This window comes from Salmo salar, chromosome ssa17 (assembly GCF_905237065.1).
Source record: "Salmo salar chromosome ssa17, Ssal_v3.1, whole genome shotgun sequence".
In the NCBI taxonomy this organism is placed as follows: domain Eukaryota; kingdom Metazoa; phylum Chordata; class Actinopteri; order Salmoniformes; family Salmonidae; genus Salmo; species Salmo salar.
The window spans coordinates 30,951,754-30,970,135 of record NC_059458.1 but is presented as its reverse complement, the minus strand read 5'-3'; the positions used below and the strand labels follow the sequence as shown (position 1 = coordinate 30,970,135).

The 18,382-nt window shown below is 46.5% G+C and overlaps 1 protein-coding gene across 4 annotated transcripts in view; it reads right to left on the bottom strand.

Annotated features, from left to right (window-relative positions):
- The window catches only part of LOC106575846 (nectin-1), a 42,503-nt gene that overhangs the window by 10,121 nt on the left and 14,000 nt on the right, over nucleotides 1-18,382 (bottom strand). For 3 of the 4 annotated variants that reach the window (XM_045699405.1, XM_045699406.1, XM_045699407.1), the window contains exons 5-7: nucleotides 17,661-17,990; nucleotides 8,676-8,951; nucleotides 4,834-4,935 (exon numbers count right to left, since the gene is read on the bottom strand). In XM_045699405.1, the coding sequence (XP_045555361.1) occupies nucleotides 4,834-4,935; nucleotides 8,676-8,951; nucleotides 17,661-17,990 (708 nt within the window). The remainder of the gene's footprint in view (nucleotides 1-4,833; nucleotides 4,936-8,675; nucleotides 8,952-17,660; nucleotides 17,991-18,382) is intronic. The other variant, XM_045699408.1, reaches the window with a different exon arrangement.

Below are 18,382 nucleotides of genomic sequence, written 5' to 3'. Positions count from 1 at the left end.
CTCATAATGACTTTATGAGAAACAGCTATGCAAAGTAAATTATTACCTCCACAGGTAATTGCAGGTAGTGCACTACTTTAGACCAGGACTCATAGTGCACTACTTTAGACCAGGACCCATAGGGCACTACTTTAGACCAGGACCCATAGGGCACTACTTTAGACCAGGACCCATAGGGAATAGGGTGCCATTTGGGACGCATCTGTGGTCTTGAATCCACATCATGATTCAGGGGGTGAACCAACAAGGACATGTCTATGTCTGCCCTCCAGGATGTTGATTTTGGAGCCTTTGCTGGCAGTCTGAGAAAAGTAACTCAACAGGAAATAGTGTCGACTAGTTTGGAGTAGATGAGTACCAGTCTCCTCAACACATCTACCCACATGGCAGAGGTCTTCCTCATCAGTTCCAGCCTTTCTTATCACGTAAGAACACAGCAATGAGGAAGAGCAACATCGTGATGAAAGCTCTGACTGACCAGTGGGTCAGAACCTATGAGTCAAGTCGGACACTTTCATCAGCTATGGAAACTAAAATAATTACTAAACCTACGCAGTACGCAAACCACGGACGGTTCGTTCAATGACCCTTAAACTTTACAAGAGTGCAAAAGAGATCCGACGAATCCGATCAACTTTTAAAATGTCTTGGCCTATCTGTAAAAATGGAGAAATCAAATTGTCCCTATTGCTAAATGCTAGACCACTTCTAAGGTATGGCTATGAGCCAACAGAGCCAACACTCATGGACTGTCATTATAATTCCTCCACAACCCTACCTGGCTTATCTTGACACCTCTGTGCCAGACTCAGCAGCAGTGTTTTGCAGACTACACCTCTCTCAGAATAAGTTGACATACCTATCACCCCTCCCACCACTGCTTATCATAGACCACAGTAACCCCAGAACCACTTCCCTCTCATTGGCTAAATCTTATCATTAGTGAGCGTAATGAGCCTCTTCAGTTTGAACATGTTGAGACGTAAACATGTTGAAACGGCAGGAGGATTTCGCAGTAGGAATACTGAGTAATACTGTTGTGTTGAATTCCTTGAAGGAACTACCTGAAAGTACTTATACAATTTCCTTTTTAATGCCAGGTAAATACCAATGGAAACTAGTGCTGCCAGAAACTGTCCCCACAGGATTTCACAATCGGAAATAGAACCAAAAAAATGGACCATTCCTGAAATCTCTCTCCTTTGGCCGACCAAAAAGATAACTTTGACGGCAACTGTTGTTGGTAGTGTGATCTGTTCTGTTTCCTGCATCTACCTGGGAACTGGGAAGTCCTATTATTATTTCCATTTCACCCAGCCCTGAAGAGGTCATGGGAAAAGGTGTTAGAGGTCAAGGGTCAAGGGAGCGACGATGACAGAGGACTGGCGTGCCCCCTTTCCCTTTCCTGTGGACCTCCCACCTCCATGTTAAAAGATGTCATCACTCTCAAAGAGTTATCCTTTTGAGTCATGTTTCCTTACCTTTGTGACATTGGTTTTGTGATTTAGGGGAATGGTAACTTTCCATTAGTGTACATTTTGAAGGTCATACTGTTGTGTTTTTGTTTCAAGCTTTGTGCCAGCTGTTACTGAGTGTTCTTTAACAACACTGATAGTCGCAGAAGTTTGAGATACTTGTTACCAAAGAGATAAAACAATTCGTTTTTATCAACTGTTATTACTACTCTCTACTAAGCCCCAGAGGACATCCTGAGAGTCCACTGAAGTCACATAGAGATATGATGACGAGGCCTTGACCCCATATCATAAATACTTTATTCATCCCAGAGGGGAAATTTGTTCAATTAATTTTCCCATACAGTTCAGTTTTTTCCCCAATACAGTTAAAGTGATTGACCCAAAACTCCCATGCAACTCCCATGCTAACCAGTGGGAGTTGCAATCAAGATGGAGTCGCAATCAATGAAACATTAGAGCTGCCTTCTACATTTTGTTTACACGACATGGTCCAACCGTGCAAACTCATAGAGCAAGATGCTAACTTTTCCCTCTGAGATTGACAGTTGGCTTTTAGAGATCGTAGATCTCAGGGAAGGTGATGTCACATTCCGATGCTAACAAAAAGGCTCCTCTTCATCAAGAACACATGAAACAACCACAGTAGGAGACAGATGACTAGGGTTATGAGAAGCACTCATAACTTAGCAAACATAACCCTGGTCACATTGTGTCTGCTGTGTCAGTTCTGAAGAGGCTTGTTCCCAGGACTCTTTAATTTATTATATTTTGTTTTATTTCACCTTTATTTAACCAGGTTGGCCAGTTGAGAACAAGTTCTCATTTACAACTGCGACCTGGCCAAGATAAGACAAAGCAGTGTGACAAAAACAACACAGAGTTACACATAAACAGTCAATAACACAATAGAAAAATCTATGTACATTGTGTGCAAATGTAGAAGAGTAGGGAGGTAATACAAAAAAATAGGCCATAGAGCCGAAATAATTACAATTTAGCATTAACACTGGAGTGATAGATGTGCAGATGATGATGTGCAAGTAGAGATACTGGGGTGCAAAAGAGCAAGAGGATAAATAACAATATGGGGATGAGGTAGTTGGGTGTGCTATTTACAGACTAGCTATGTACAGGTACAGTGATCGGTAAGCTGCTCGGACTGCTGATGCTTAAAGTTAGAGAGGAAGATATAAGACTCCAGCTTCAGTGATTTTTGCAATTCGTTCCAGTCATTGGCAGCAGAGAACTGGAAGGAAAGGCGGCCAAAGTAAGTGTTGGCTTTGGGGATGACCAGTGAAATATACCTGCTGGAGCGTGTGCTACGGGTGGGTGCTGCTATGGTGACCAGTGAGCTGAGATAAGGCGGGGATTTACCTAGCAAAGACTGGAGCCAGTGGGTTTGGCGACAAATATGTAGTGAGGGCCAGCCAACGAGAGCATACAGGTCACAGTGGTGGGTAGTATATGGGGCTTTGGTGACAAAACGGATGGCACTGTGATCGACTACATCCAGTTTGCTGAGTAGAGTGTTGGAGGCTATTTTGTAAATGACATCGCCGAAGTCAAGGATCGGTAGGATAGTCAGTTTTATTTGTAGTTGTCCACATATTCTAAGTCAGAACCGTCCAGAGTAGTGATGCTAGTCGGGCAGGCGGGTGCAGGCAGCGATCGGTTGAAGAGCATGCATTTAGTTTTATTAGCATTTAAAAGCAGTTGGAGGCCTCAGAAGGAGTGTTGTATGGCATTGAAGCTTGTCTGGAGGTTTGTTAACACAGTGTCCAAAGAATGGTGTCGTCTGCTTTGAGGTGGATCAGAGAATCACCAGCAGCAAGAGCGACATCATTGATATATACAGAGAAAAGAGTCGGCCCGAGAATTAAACCCTGTGGCACCCCCATAGAGACTGCCAGAGATCCGGACAACAGGCCCTCCGATTTGACACACTGAACTCTATCTGAGAAGTAGTTGGTGAACCAGGCGAGCCAGTCATTTGAGAAACAAAGGCTATTGAGTCTGCCGATAAGAATGAGGTGATTGACAGAGTCGAAAGCCTTGGCCAGGTCGATGAAGACGGCTGCACAGTACTGTCTTTTATCGATGGCGGTTATGATATCGTTTAGGACCTTGAGCGTGGCTGAGGTGCACCCATGACCAGCTCGGAAACCAGATTGCATAGTGGAGAAGGTACGGTGGGATTCGAAATGGTCGGTGATCTGTTTGTTAACTTGGCTTTCGAAGATTTTAGAAAGGCAGGGCAGGATGGATATAGGTCTAAAACAGTTTGGGTCTAGAGTGTCTCCCTTTGAAGAGGGGGATGACCGTGGCAGCTTTCCAATCTTTGGGAATCTCAGACGATATGAAAGAGAGGTTGAACAGGCTGGTAATAGGGGTTGCAACAATTTCAGCGGATCATTTTAGAAAGAGAGGGTCCAGAATGTCTAGCTCAGCTGATTTGTAGGGATCCAGATTTTGCAGCTCTTTCAGAACATCAGCTGTCTGGATTTTGGTGAAGGAGAAGCGGGGAGGGGGGCTTGGGCAAGGTCCTGTTGGCCGGGGTAGGGGTAGCCAGGTGGATAGCATGGCCAGCTGTATAAAAATGCTTATTGAAATGATCGATTATCGTAGATTTATCGGTGGTGACAGTGTTTCCTAGCCTCAGTGCAGTTAGCAGCTGGGAGGAGGTGCTCTTATTCTCCATGAACTTTACAGTGTCCCAAAACCTTTTGGAATTAGTGCTACAGGATGCAAATTTCTGTTTGAAAAGCTAGGCTTAGCTTTCCTAACTGACTGAGTATATTGGTTCCTGACTTCCCTGAAAAGTTGCATATCGCGGGGGCTATTCGATGCTAATGCAGAACGCCACATGATGTTTTTGTGCTGGTCAAGGGCAATCAAGTCTGGGGTGAACCAAGGGCTATATATGTTCTTAGTTCAACATTTTTTGAATGAGGCATGCTTATTTAAGATGGCGAGGTAAGCACTTTTAAAGAGCAACCAGGCATCCTCTACTGACATTCTCTACTGACTCTGAAGGACACTGGTATCATTAGCCTCACCATGGCAACAACACATCCATGGTGTTGGAGACTACACAAAAGTAGCAGTAATGTCCTTTTTGTGACTGTTTACAAAACACCTAGGGAATGTATTGAGTAGGACACAACATTTTAAACATTGCAGATATAATTACAATGTATATTGAATGGACAGGGTTCTCTATTCTGAATGAGAGAATCGTGTCCACTCTCTATGTTCAGGTTACATGAGAATGTTGCGCCCCACTAAATAAGCCCATGGAATGTCACCTTTTCGACCAGGAAACTCAAGGAGGATCAGAAACTGATTGGCTACTCACAGTCTCGGCACAGGAAGTACTTGCAGAGGCACACACACAGACAGCACAGGAGCAGGGCTGCCACACAGGATACTGAGATGATAGTAGTGAGGGCCGGACCAACTGCAACACACACACACACACCATGTTTACCAACAGACATATGACAACCCTTGAGATGTGGATGGCGCCGGAGGGGATGGCTGCCGTCTTATCGGCTCTTAACCAACCGTGCGATTTTGTTAGTTTTTTGCGTTGTTCATAATTTGTTTTGTACATAATGTTGCTGCTACCATCTCTTATGACCTAAAAGAGCTTCTGGACATTAGAACTGCGATTACTCACCTCAGATTAAACGAAGAGTTTTTCTTCAATGAGTCGGACGGGAGGGATATAATACAGACACGCGAACATGCCCAGATCCCTGTCATTGGCTGGAGAAGAAAACTGAGATTTCGCGGCAAAGAATCAGGGTGTCTTGTAAGGATCAGGTGACGAGTGGCTAATCTGCCTTTGCCTTCTGCCTTTGCCTGCTAGCTAATGATCAATCGCTGGAAAATAAACGAGACGAACTGAAAGCACGTGTATCCTACCAATGGGATATTAAAAACTGTAATATCTTATGTTTCACAGAGTCATGGCTGAACGACGACATGAAGAACATACAGCTAGTGGGTTATACACTATCGGCAGGATAGAACAGCAGCCTCTGGTAAGACACTTGGCGGGGGCCTATGCTTATTTGCAAACAACAGCTGGTGCTCGATATCTAAGGAAGTCTCAAGGTTTTGCTCACCTGAAGAATCTCATGATAAGCTGTAGCCCACACTATCTACCTAGAGATTCTAGACAACTTTTACTCCACATACAGAGACGCATACAAAGCTCTCCCTTGCCCTCAATTCGGCAAATCTGACCATATTTCTATCCTCCTGATTCCTGCTTACAATCAAAAATTAAAGCAGAAAGCACCAGTGATTCGGTCTATAAAAAAAGTGGTCAGATGAAGCAGATGCTAAACTACAGGACTGTTTTGCTAGCACAGAATGAAATATGTTCCACGATTCTTCCAATGGCACCACATCAGTCACTGGCTTTATCAATAAGTGCATCGAGGACGTCGTCCCCACAGTGACTGTACGCACATAGCCCAACCAGAAGCCATGGATTACAGGGAACATTCGCACTGAGCTAAAGGGTAGAGCTGCCGCTTTCAAGGTGCGGGACTCTAACCCGGAAGCTTATAAGAAATCCCGCTATGCCCTCCGACGAACCATCAAACAGGCAAAGCGGCAATACAGGACTTCGATCGAATCGTACTACACCGGCTCCAACGCTCGTCGGATGTGGCAGGGCTTGCAAACTATTACAGACTACAAAGGGAAGCACAGAGCTTCCCAGTGACACGAGCCTACCAGATGAGCTAAACAACTTCTATGCTCGCTTCGAGGCAAGTAACACTGAAACATGCATGAGAGCATCAGCTGTTCCGGACAACTGTGTGATCACGCTTTCCGCAGCTGATGTGAGTAAAACCTTTAAACAGGTCAACATTCACAAGGCCGCAGGCCCAGACGGACTACCAGGACATGTACTGCGAGCATGCGCTGACCAACTGGCAGGTGTCTTCACTGACATTTTCAACCTCTCCCTGTCCGAGTCTGTAATACCAACATGATTCAAGCAGACCACCATAGTCCCATTGCCCAAGAACACTAAGGTAACCTGCCTAAATGGCTACTGACCCGTAGCACTCACGTCTGTAGCCATGAAATGCTTTGAAAGGCTGGTCATGGCTCACATCAAGACCATTATCCCAGAACCCTTAGACCCACTCCAATTTGCATACCACACCAAAAGATGATGCAATCTCTATTACACTCCACACTGCCCTTTCATACCTGGACAAAAGGAACACCTATGTGAGAATGCTATTCATTGACTACAGCTCAGTGTTCAACACCATAGTGCCCTCAAAGCTCATCACTAAGCTAAGGACTCTGGGACTAAAAACCTCCCTCTGCAACTGGATCCTGGACTTCCTGACGGGCCACCAGCTGGTGATAAGGGCAGGTAACAACACATCCGCCATGCTGATCATCAACATGGGGGCCCCTCAGGGGTGCGTGCTCAGTCCCCTCCTGTACTCCCTATTCACTCATGACTGCACGGCCAGGCACGACTCCAACACCATCATTAAGTTTGCTGATGACACAACAGTGGTAGGCCTGATCACCGACAACGATGAGACAGCCTACAGGGAGGAGGTCATAGAGACCTGAACAACCTCTCCCTCAACGTGATCAAGACAAAGGAGATGATTGTGGACTACAGGAAAAGGAGGACCGAGCACGCCCCCATTCTCATCGATTTGGCATGAGTCCTCAGATCCTCAGAAGGTTTTACAGCTGCACCATCGAGAGCATCCTGACGGGTTGCATCACTGTCTGGTATGGCAACTGCTCAGCCTCCGACCGCAAGGCACTACAGAGGGTAGTGTGTACGGCCCAGTACATCACTGGGGTCAAGCTTCCTGCCATCCAGGACCTCTATACCAGCCGGTATCAGAGGAAGGCCCTAAAAATCGTCAAAGACTCCAGCCACCCTAGTCATAGACTGTTCTCTCTGCTACCGCATGGCAAGCAGTACCGGAGCGCCAAGTCTAGGTCCAAGAGGCTTCTAAACAGCTTCTTCCCCCAAGCCATAAGACTCCTGAACAGCTAATCAAATGGCTACCCAGACTATTTGCATTGTCAACCCCCCCCTTCTACGCTGCTGCTACTCTGTTATTATCTATGCATAGTCACTTTAATAACTCTACCTACATGTACATATTACCTCAATTACCTCGACACCTGTGCCCCCGCACATTGACTCTGTACCGGTACCCCCTGTATATAGCCCCGCTATTGTTATTTACTTATGCTCTATAATTATTTGTTATTCTTATCTCTTACTTTTTTTTAGGTATTTTCTTAAAACTGCATTGTTGGTTAAGGGCTTGTAAGTAAGCATTTCACTGTAAGGTCTACACCTGTCGTATTTGGCGCATGTGACAAATACAATTTGATTTTATAGCATATACCATTTAGCATGCGCCTTTATCCAAAATGACTTACAGTGCAGTGAGCACATACCTTTTGGTAAACAAATCTGACCCCTCGGGAATCGAAGCCAGGACCCTGGCGTTGCTAGTGTCATGACCAACTGAGCCAGACAGGACCACAATATTGAATTCAAGGACATTAAACTATGCCTCATTTTGACCATAACTCATGATATGAGCTTCACAACAAGAGTGATAGATGTACTGTGGAAAAGGCTTGATGCTTATTTTGGTTTTCCACTTCCTGGAAACTGTAGCACTTAATGGTCTATCAAACGAGCCATAATTGTACATAACTAGAATAGCAACTGAAGCTTTCCTAGGAATCACTCCCCCAAATGGATACAATCACAAAACTAGATCAGGACAGTGTTACAATACAGGATTTCAACACACAACTCTACACATGTTGAACCACAATGCAGACCTGGGTTCAAACAGTGGTCCCAAGTCCTGGGCTTGATTGACCTCTCCTGGGGGAATGGACCCAAAACAATAGTCCTAAAAGTGCAAACCCTGCCCATCGCACTCCATGTATGGCATTTGAAAAAAAAATACTATTTGAACCCAGCACTGTCACATTGCGAGGGCTGTTAAGCAGACTTGTCTTCATAAGCAGAAAAAATCTGGGTGACACTTTATTAAAAAAAAGTATCATTAACATACCTTTATTAGATCAATTATAAGACATGTATTAATGATTTACTGCTAATATATAAATCTTTATTGAGCCAATATGATTCTCTGAGCTGCTCACCATTGAGGTTGACGGACATGGGCGAGTCCAGGCCTCGGTGGTGCACCATGCATTTGACGGATAGGTCATGGAGCAGGCCCTCCTGGAGGAGGAGGGTGCTGGTGACCAGGGTGGTGCCGTCCCCCTGGTCGTAGGATGAGGACACGGACGGCCCCAGCGTCCGGTTGTCCCCCTCCACATTCCATACCATCTGAGCTGCAGGACGGGCTGCGGCCGTGCAGTTGGCCTCGATGACCCCGCTGGAGGCCATGTAGGTGATCTCTGGGTTGGGCAGCACTGAGGGAGACATCACACACAATGGATGAGAGATCATGTTTATGGTGAATGACAGTATATACAGTGTAAGACAGTGGTTCTCAACTCCAGTCCTCCAGGACCCCCAACAGTGGTTCCCAACTCCAGTCCTCCAGGACCCCCAGCAGTGGTTCCCAACTCCAGTCCTCCAGGACCCCCAACAGTGGTTCCCAACTCCAGTCCTCCATGACCCCCAACAGTGGTTCTCAACTCCAGTCCTCCAGTGGTGTCTGACTGGTGTTATCTGGTCTGGTGTGGTCTGACTGATGTTATCTAGTCTGGTGTAGTCTGGCTGATGTTATCTAGTCTGGTGTAGTCTGACTGGTGTTATCTAGTCTGGTGTGGTCAGACTGATGTTATCTAGTCTGGTGTAGTCTGGCTGGTGTTATCTAGTCTGGTGTGGTCTGACTGGTGTTATCTAGTCTGGTGTGGTCTGACTGGTGTTATCTAGTCTGGTGTAGTCTGGCTGGTGTTATCTAGTCTGCTGTTATCTGGTCTGGTGTGGTCTGACTGGTGTTATCTAGTCTGGTGTGGTCTGACTGATGTTATCTAGTCTGGTGTGGTCAGACTGATGTTATCTAGTCTGGTGTAGTCTGGCTGGTGTTATCTAGTCTGCTGTTATCTGGTCTGGTGTGGTCAGGCTGGTGTTATCTGGTCTGGTGTGGTCTGACTGGTGTTATCTAGTCTGGTGTGGTCAGACTGATGTTATCTAGTCTGGTGTAGTCTGACTGATGTTCTTATCTAGTCTGGTGTAGTCTGGCTGGTGTTATCTAGTCTGGTGTAGTCTGGCTGGTGTTATCTAGTCTGGTGTGGTCTGACTGGTGTTATCTAGTCTGGTGTGGTCTGACTGGTGTTATCTAGTCTGGTGTAGTCTGACTGGTGTTATCTAGTCTGGTGTAGTCAGACTGATGTTATCTAGTCTGGTGTAGTCTGACTGATGTTCTTATCTAGTCTGGTGTAGTCTGGCTGGTGTTATCTAGTCTGGTGTAGTCTGACTGATGTTCTTATCTAGTCTGGTGTAGTCTGGCTGGTGTTATCTGGTCTGGTGTGGTCAGACTGGTGTTATCTAGTCTGGTGTAGTCTGACTGATGTTCTTATCTAGTCTGGTGTAGTCTGGCTGGTGTTATCTAGTCTGGTGTGGTCTGACTGGTGTTATCTAGTCTGGTGTAGTCTGGCTGGTGTTATCTAGTCTGGTGTGGTCTGGCTGGTGTTATCTAGTCTGGTGTGGTCTGGCTGATGTTATCTGGTCTGGTGTAGTCTGACTGATGTTCTTATCTAGTCTGGTGTAGTCTGACTGATGTTATCTAGTCTGGTGTTATCTAGTCTGGTGTAGTCTGGCTGGTGTTATCTGGTCTGGTGTGGTCAGACTGGTGTTATCTAGTCTGGTGTAGTCTGGCTGATGTTATCTAGTCTGGTGTGGTCTGGCTGATGTTATCTTGTCTGGTGTGGTCTGGCTGATGTTATCTGGTCTGGTGTTATCTGGTCTGGTGTTATCTTGTCTGGTGTGGTCTGACTGATGTTATCTAGTCTGGTGTGGTCTGACTGGTGTTATCTAGTCTGGTGTAGTCTGACTGGTGTTATCTAGTCTGGTGTAGTCTGGCTGATGTTATCTAGTCTGGTGTTATCTGGTCTGGTGTTATCTGGTCTGGTGTTATCTGGTCTGATGTGGTCTGACTGATGTTATCTGGTCTGGTGTGGTCTGACTGATGTTATCTGGTCTGGTGTGGTCTGGCTGATGTTATCTAGTCTGGTGTTATCTGGTCTGGTGTTATCTAGTCTGGTGTAGGCTGGCTGATGTTATCTGGTCTGGTGTAGTCTGACTGGTGTTATCTGGTCTGGTGTGGTCTGACTGGTGTTATCTAGTCTGGTGTAGTCTGGCTGGTGTTATCTTGTCTGGTGTGGTCTGACTGGTGTTATCTAGTCTGGTGTAGTCTGGCTGATGTTATCTGGTCTGGTGTGGTCTGACTGGTGTTATCTAGTCTGGTGTAGTCAGACTGGTGTTATCTAGTCTGCTGTTATCTGGTCTGGTGTGGTCTGACTGGTGTTATCTGGTCTGGTGTTATCTGGTCTGGTGTTATCTGGTCTGATGTTATCTGGTCTGGTGTGGTCTGACTGGTGTTATCTAGTCTGGTGTAGTCTGGCTGGTGTTATCTAGTCTGGTGTAGTCTGGCTGATGTTATCTGGTCTGGTGTAGTCTGGCTGATGTTATCTGGTCTGGTGTAGTCTGGCTGATGTTATCTGGTCTGGTGTGGTCTGACTGATGTTATCTGGTCTGGTGTGGTCTGACTGGTGTTATCTAGTCTGGTGTAGTCTGGCTGGTGTTATCTGGTCTGGTGTAGTCTGGCTGATGTTATCTGGTCTGGTGTAGTCTGGCTGATGTTATCTGGTCTGGTGTAGTCTGGCTGATGTTATCTGGTCTGGTGTGGTCTGACTGATGTTATCTGGTCTGGTGTGGTCTGACTGATGTTATCTGGTCTGCTGTTATCTGGTCTGGTGTGGTCTGACTGGTGTTATCTAGTCTGGTGTAGTCTGGCTGATGTTATCTGGTCTGGTGTGGTCTGACTGATGTTATCTGGTCTGGTGTGGTCTGACTGGTGTTATCTAGTCTGGTGTAGTCTGGCTGGTGTTATCTGGTCTGGTGTAGTCTGGCTGATGTTATCTGGTCTGGTGTAGTCTGGCTGATGTTATCTGGTCTGGTGTAGTCTGGCTGATGTTATCTGGTCTGGTGTGGTCTGACTGATGTTATCTGGTCTGGTGTGGTCTGACTGATGTTATCTGGTCTGCTGTTATCTGGTCTGGTGTGGTCTGACTGGTGTTATCTAGTCTGGTGTAGTCTGGCTGGTGTTATCTAGTCTGGTGTGGTCTGGCTGGTGTTATCTAGTCTGGTGTGGTCTGGCTGATGTTATCTGGTCTGGTGTAGTCTGACTGATGTTCTTATCTAGTCTGGTGTAGTCTGACTGATGTTATCTAGTCTGGTGTTATCTAGTCTGGTGTAGTCTGGCTGGTGTTATCTGGTCTGGTGTGGTCAGACTGGTGTTATCTAGTCTGGTGTAGTCTGGCTGATGTTATCTAGTCTGGTGTGGTCTGGCTGATGTTATCTTGTCTGGTGTGGTCTGGCTGATGTTATCTGGTCTGGTGTTATCTGGTCTGGTGTTATCTTGTCTGGTGTGGTCTGACTGATGTTATCTAGTCTGGTGTGGTCTGACTGGTGTTATCTAGTCTGGTGTAGTCTGACTGGTGTTATCTAGTCTGGTGTAGTCTGGCTGATGTTATCTAGTCTGGTGTTATCTGGTCTGGTGTTATCTGGTCTGGTGTTATCTGGTCTGATGTGGTCTGACTGATGTTATCTGGTCTGGTGTGGTCTGACTGATGTTATCTGGTCTGGTGTGGTCTGGCTGATGTTATCTAGTCTGGTGTTATCTGGTCTGGTGTTATCTAGTCTGGTGTAGGCTGGCTGATGTTATCTGGTCTGGTGTAGTCTGACTGGTGTTATCTGGTCTGGTGTGGTCTGACTGGTGTTATCTAGTCTGGTGTAGTCTGGCTGGTGTTATCTTGTCTGGTGTGGTCTGACTGGTGTTATCTAGTCTGGTGTAGTCTGGCTGATGTTATCTGGTCTGGTGTGGTCTGACTGGTGTTATCTAGTCTGGTGTAGTCAGACTGGTGTTATCTAGTCTGCTGTTATCTGGTCTGGTGTGGTCTGACTGGTGTTATCTGGTCTGGTGTTATCTGGTCTGGTGTTATCTGGTCTGGTGTTATCTGGTCTGATGTTATCTGGTCTGGTGTGGTCTGACTGGTGTTATCTAGTCTGGTGTAGTCTGGCTGGTGTTATCTAGTCTGGTGTAGTCTGGCTGATGTTATCTGGTCTGGTGTAGTCTGGCTGATGTTATCTGGTCTGGTGTAGTCTGGCTGATGTTATCTGGTCTGGTGTGGTCTGACTGATGTTATCTGGTCTGGTGTGGTCTGACTGGTGTTATCTAGTCTGGTGTAGTCTGGCTGGTGTTATCTGGTCTGGTGTAGTCTGGCTGATGTTATCTGGTCTGGTGTAGTCTGGCTGATGTTATCTGGTCTGGTGTAGTCTGGCTGATGTTATCTGGTCTGGTGTGGTCTGACTGATGTTATCTGGTCTGGTGTGGTCTGACTGATGTTATCTGGTCTGCTGTTATCTGGTCTGGTGTGGTCTGACTGGTGTTATCTAGTCTGGTGTAGTCTGGCTGATGTTATCTGGTCTGGTGTGGTCTGACTGGTGTTATCTTGTCTGGTGTTATCTGGTCTGGTGTGGTCTGACTGGTGTTATCTAGTCTGGTGTGGTCAGACTGATGTTATCTAGTCTGGTGTAGTCTGGCTGATGTTATCTGGTCTGGTGTAGTCTGGCTGATGTTATCTGGTCTGGTGTAGTCTGGCTGATGTTATCTGGTCTGGTGTGGTCTGACTGATGTTATCTGGTCTGGTGTGGTCTGACTGATGTTATCTGGTCTGCTGTTATCTGGTCTGGTGTGGTCTGACTGGTGTTATCTAGTCTGGTGTAGTCTGGCTGATGTTATCTGGTCTGGTGTGGTCTGACTGGTGTTATCTTGTCTGGTGTTATCTAGTCTGGTGTGGTCAGACTGATGTTATCTAGTCTGGTGTGGTCTGACTGATGTTATCTAGTCTGGTGTAGTCTGGCTGATGTTATCTAGTCTGCTGTTATCTGGTCTGGTGTGGTCTGACTGGTGTTATCTAGTCTGGTGTAGTCTGGCTGATGTTATCTAGTCTGCTGTTATCTGGTCTGGTGTGGTCTGACTGGTGTTATCTAGTCTGGTGTAGTCTGGCTGATGTTATCTGGTCTGGTGTGGTCTGACTGGTGTTATCTGGTCTGGTGTAGTCTGGCTGATGTTATCTGGTCTGGTGTGGTCTGACTGGTGTTATCTAGTCTGGTGTGGTCTGACTGGTGTTATCTAGTCTGGTGTAGTCTGACTGGTGTTATCTAGTCTGCTGTTATCTGGTCTGGTGTGGTCTGACTGGTGTTATCTAGTCTGGTGTGGTCTGACTGGTGTTATCTAGTCTGGTGTAGTCTGACTGGTGTTATCTAGTCTGGTGTGGTCTGACTGGTGTTATCTAGTCTGGTGTGGTCTGACTGGTGTTATCTAGTCTGGTGTGGTCTGACTGGTGTTATCTAGTCTGGTGTGGTCTGACTGGTGTTATCTAGTCTGGTGTGGTCTGACTGGTGTTATCTAGTCTGGTGTGGTCTGACTGGTGTTATCTAGTCTGGTGTAGTCTGACTGGTGTTATCTAGTCTGGTGTGGTCTGACTGGTGTTATCTAGTCTGGTGTAGTCTGACTGGTGTTATCTGGTCTGGTGTGGTCTGACTGATGTTATCTAGTCTGGTGTAGTCTGGCTGGTGTTATCTGGTCTGGTGTAGTCTGACTGGTGTTATCTAGTCTGGTGTAGTCTGGCTGGTGTTATCTAGTCTGGTGTGGTCTGACTGGTGTTATCTAGTCTGGTGTGGTCTGACTGATGTTATCTAGTCTGGTGTGGTCTGACTGATGTTATCTAGTCTGGTGTAGTCTGGCTGATGTTATCTGGTCTGGTGTGGTCTGACTGATGTTATCTTGTCTGGTATTTGTTGTTTTATTGTGTGGTCTGGTGTTGTGTTAGTTCCTCTGTCTTCATCATGGCATAGGACATGGCCTCCAACCCTCCAGTCTCCATCTGACACAATGAGAACTCACTATATCAGACTGCACAACATGGAAACAGGACATGGCCTCCAACCCTCCAGTCTCCATCTGACACAATGAGACCTCACTATATCAGACTGCACAACATGGAAACAGGACGGAATGACAGATGGGCATCGGTGCCTGGGTTTACTGCTGTCTTTACAGTGGACAAAAGCAGGGCTGTTCGGATGAGATTGGAGCAGAGGGACTCACACAGAGACATACTGATCAGAGCACCACACACACACAGACACAGACAGACAGAGAGGGCCTGTGTCTAGGGAAAACAGTGACCCAGTCATCCCCTGGGTCTCAGCCCATTTAAATCCCCTCTTTCCTGTCTCCAAAATCATCACCCCTCCCTCTAACAACTTTATCACTCCCAAGTCCCAACACTCACATTCTGTAATCAGTCCATAGCCTGCCACACAGCATCTAAGAGGAGTTCTGTAATCAGTCCATAGCCTGCCACACAGCATCTAAGAGGACTTCTGTAATCAGTCCATAGCCTGCCACACAGCATCTAAGAGGACTTCTGTAATCAGTCCATAGCCTGCCACACAGCATCTAAGAGGACTTCTGTAATCAGTCCATAGCCTGCCACACAGCATCTAAGAGGACTTCTGTAATCAGTCCATAGCCTGCCACACAGCATCTAAGAGGAGTTCTGTAATCAGTCCATAGCCTGCCACACAGCATCTAAGAGGACTTCTGTAATCAGTCCATAGCCTGCCACACAGCATCTAAGAGGACTTCTGTAATCAGTCCATAGCCTGCCACACAGCATCTAAGAAGAGTTCTGTAATCAGTCCATAGCCTGCCACACAGCATCTAAGAGGACTTCTGTAATCAGTCCATAGCCTGCCACACAGCATCTAAGAGGACTTCTGTAATCAGTCCATAGCCTGCCACACAGCATCTAAGAGGACTTCTGTAATCAGTCCATAGCCTGCCACACAGCATCTAAGAGGACTTCTGTAATCAGTCCATAGCCTGCCACACAGCATCTAAGAGGACTTCTGTAATCAGTCCATAGCCTGCCACACAGCATCTAAGAGGACTTCTGTAATCAGTCCATAGCCTGCCACACAGCATCTAAGAAGAGTTCTGTAATCAGTCCATAGCCTGCCACACAGCATCTAAGGACTTCTGTAATCAGTCCATAGCCTGCCACACAGCATCTAAGAGGCATTCTATCAAAGTCAAATTCTATAACTTAAATTCCATAACTGTGAAATTACAATAGGCAATGTTGAGTTTCCAGTGTGAAATACTCGTATCTATCTCAGTATGCCACCAAGGGCATAACATTTGTGGTTCTTATATTTCAGTGGGCAGAATGCACTAAAACAGCCCAACCCTGTTCCTGGAGAGATACCCTCCTGTAGGTTTATACTCCAACCCTGTTCCTGGAGAGATACCCTCCTGTAGGTTTATACTCCAACCCTGTTCCTGGAGAGATACCCTCCTGTAGGTTTATACTCCAACCCTGTTCCTGGAGAGATACCATCCTGTAGGTTTATACTCCAACCCTGTTCCTGGAGAGACACCCTCCTGTAGGTTTATACTCCAACCCTGTTCCTGGAGAGACACCCTCCTGTAGGTTTATACTCCAACCCTGTTCCTGGAGAGATACCGTCCTGTAGGTTTATACTCCAACCCTGTTCCTGGAGAGATACCCTCCTGTAGGTTTATACTCCAACCCTGTTCCTGGAGAGACACCCTCCTGTAGGTTTATACTCCAACCCTGTTCCTGGAGAGATACCCTCCTGTAGGTTTATACTCCAACCCTGTTCCTGGAGAGATACCCTCCTGTAGGTTTATACTCCAACCCTGTTCCTGAAGAGATGCCCTCCTGTAGGTTTATACTCCAACCCTGTTCCTGGAGAGATACCATCCTGTAGGTTTATACTCCAACCCTGTTCCTGGAGAGATACCCTCCTGTAGGTTTATACTCCAACCCTGTTCCTGGAGAGACACCCTCCTGTAGGTTTATACTCCAACCCTGTTCCTGGAGAGATGCCCTCCTGTAGGTTTATACTCCAACCCTGTTCCTGGAGAGATACCCTCCTGTAGGTTTATACTCCAACCCTGTTCCTGAAGAGATACCCTCCTGTAGGTTTATACTCTAGCCCTGTTCCTGAAGAGATGCCCTCCTGTAGGTTTATACTCCAACCCTGTTCCTGGAGAGATACCATCCTCCAGGGTTGGAATATAAACCTACAGGAGGGTATCACTCCAGGAACAGGGTTGGGCAGCCCTGCACTAAAGGGTAGCCTTCCACCCCTAAAGGGCCCTGGGTTTAGTAACTGTACAATAGAGTGTCTCCACAGCAGGTCTAAACAGTAGCATTGTGACCCATTCTGGCTCCTTCCACTGGCTACATAAAGCTCTTCCCTTTCCTGTGCTATATCTGGGAAACACACACACACACACACAGACAGGGAGAAGTGTATCATCTTATAATACGACTTCCTTCCTATCTACTATTCCTTCCAATTTACTATTAGAATGTCTACTATGACAACATCATCCGGGAAATCATCAAATTTTTACAGTGTGATTACAGTGTGATTACAGTGTGATTACAGTGTGATTACAGTGTGATTACAATGTGATTACAGTGTGATTACACATGGCCCTTTAATGACCTGGAGTGTATAGACATAAACACACACCCTCTCATCCAGTCTCAATGGGCCTGTTTGGCCTTCAATGAGCACAACAATTGACTACCTTGGGGCACATGGCTACGTTTTCCAACAAACTAAATATAAAGTATACTAGAATGGCTGGGCAGTAGATGACTGCTACTGGTTTTGAGCCACATCTTTATCAGTGAAGATTGAGAGCAGGAAATTCCAGCAAAAACCATTATCAATTAAAACTTTCCTTACAGCAATAGCCTCAGTGGATATACTCCCTGAGATATAAGTTCATTTCAACAATACAACCTTCCAAATGACCCCTAATAACCCCCATCCATACACACCATATACAAAGAGGCAGGCCGTGGCACTCCTGGTGCCTTCTGGGTAGGTGTGGAACTCGCAGGTGTAGCAGCCCTCGTCCTCCGTCTTCACCGGCCTGATGGACAGCTGGGTGTCTCCCAGGGAGGGGTTCAGGGTCATGCGTCCCCGATAAGGTTCCTCAATGCTGGGTTGGCCTCGCTTGGCAAAGGAGGCCAACGTGGTCGTGTCGCCCTGCTCTGCAGTCTTCCTCCACAGGACCTGGCGTACCCTGTCTGGGAGGCCGTACCAGCAGGACATGGTGGCCAGCTTCCCGCTGATGGCTGTTTTATTACCCTCGTTGCCCACTTTGACTGGGTCAGACACAGGGAGACAGAGGAAGGTATCAGTAGGTGAGCATTGGAATGGGAGGAGCACATTCATACTAGTGGGTTAGAGAGATATGACAAAGTGTTTGGAGGCTTACATTTCAGCAAGGCATTTAAATATAGAAATCATTTGGACCCATTTAAAACCTTATGCACACTACATGAACAAAAGTATGTGGAACCTGCTCGATGAACATCTCATTCTAAAATCATGGGCATTAAAATGGAGTTGGTCCCCCCTTTGCTGCTATGACAGCCTCCACTCTTCTGGGAAGGCTTTCCACTAGATGTTGGAACATTGCTGTGGGGACTTACTTCCATTCAGCCACAAGCGCATTAGTGAGGTCGGGCATTGATGTTGGGTGATTATGGCCTGG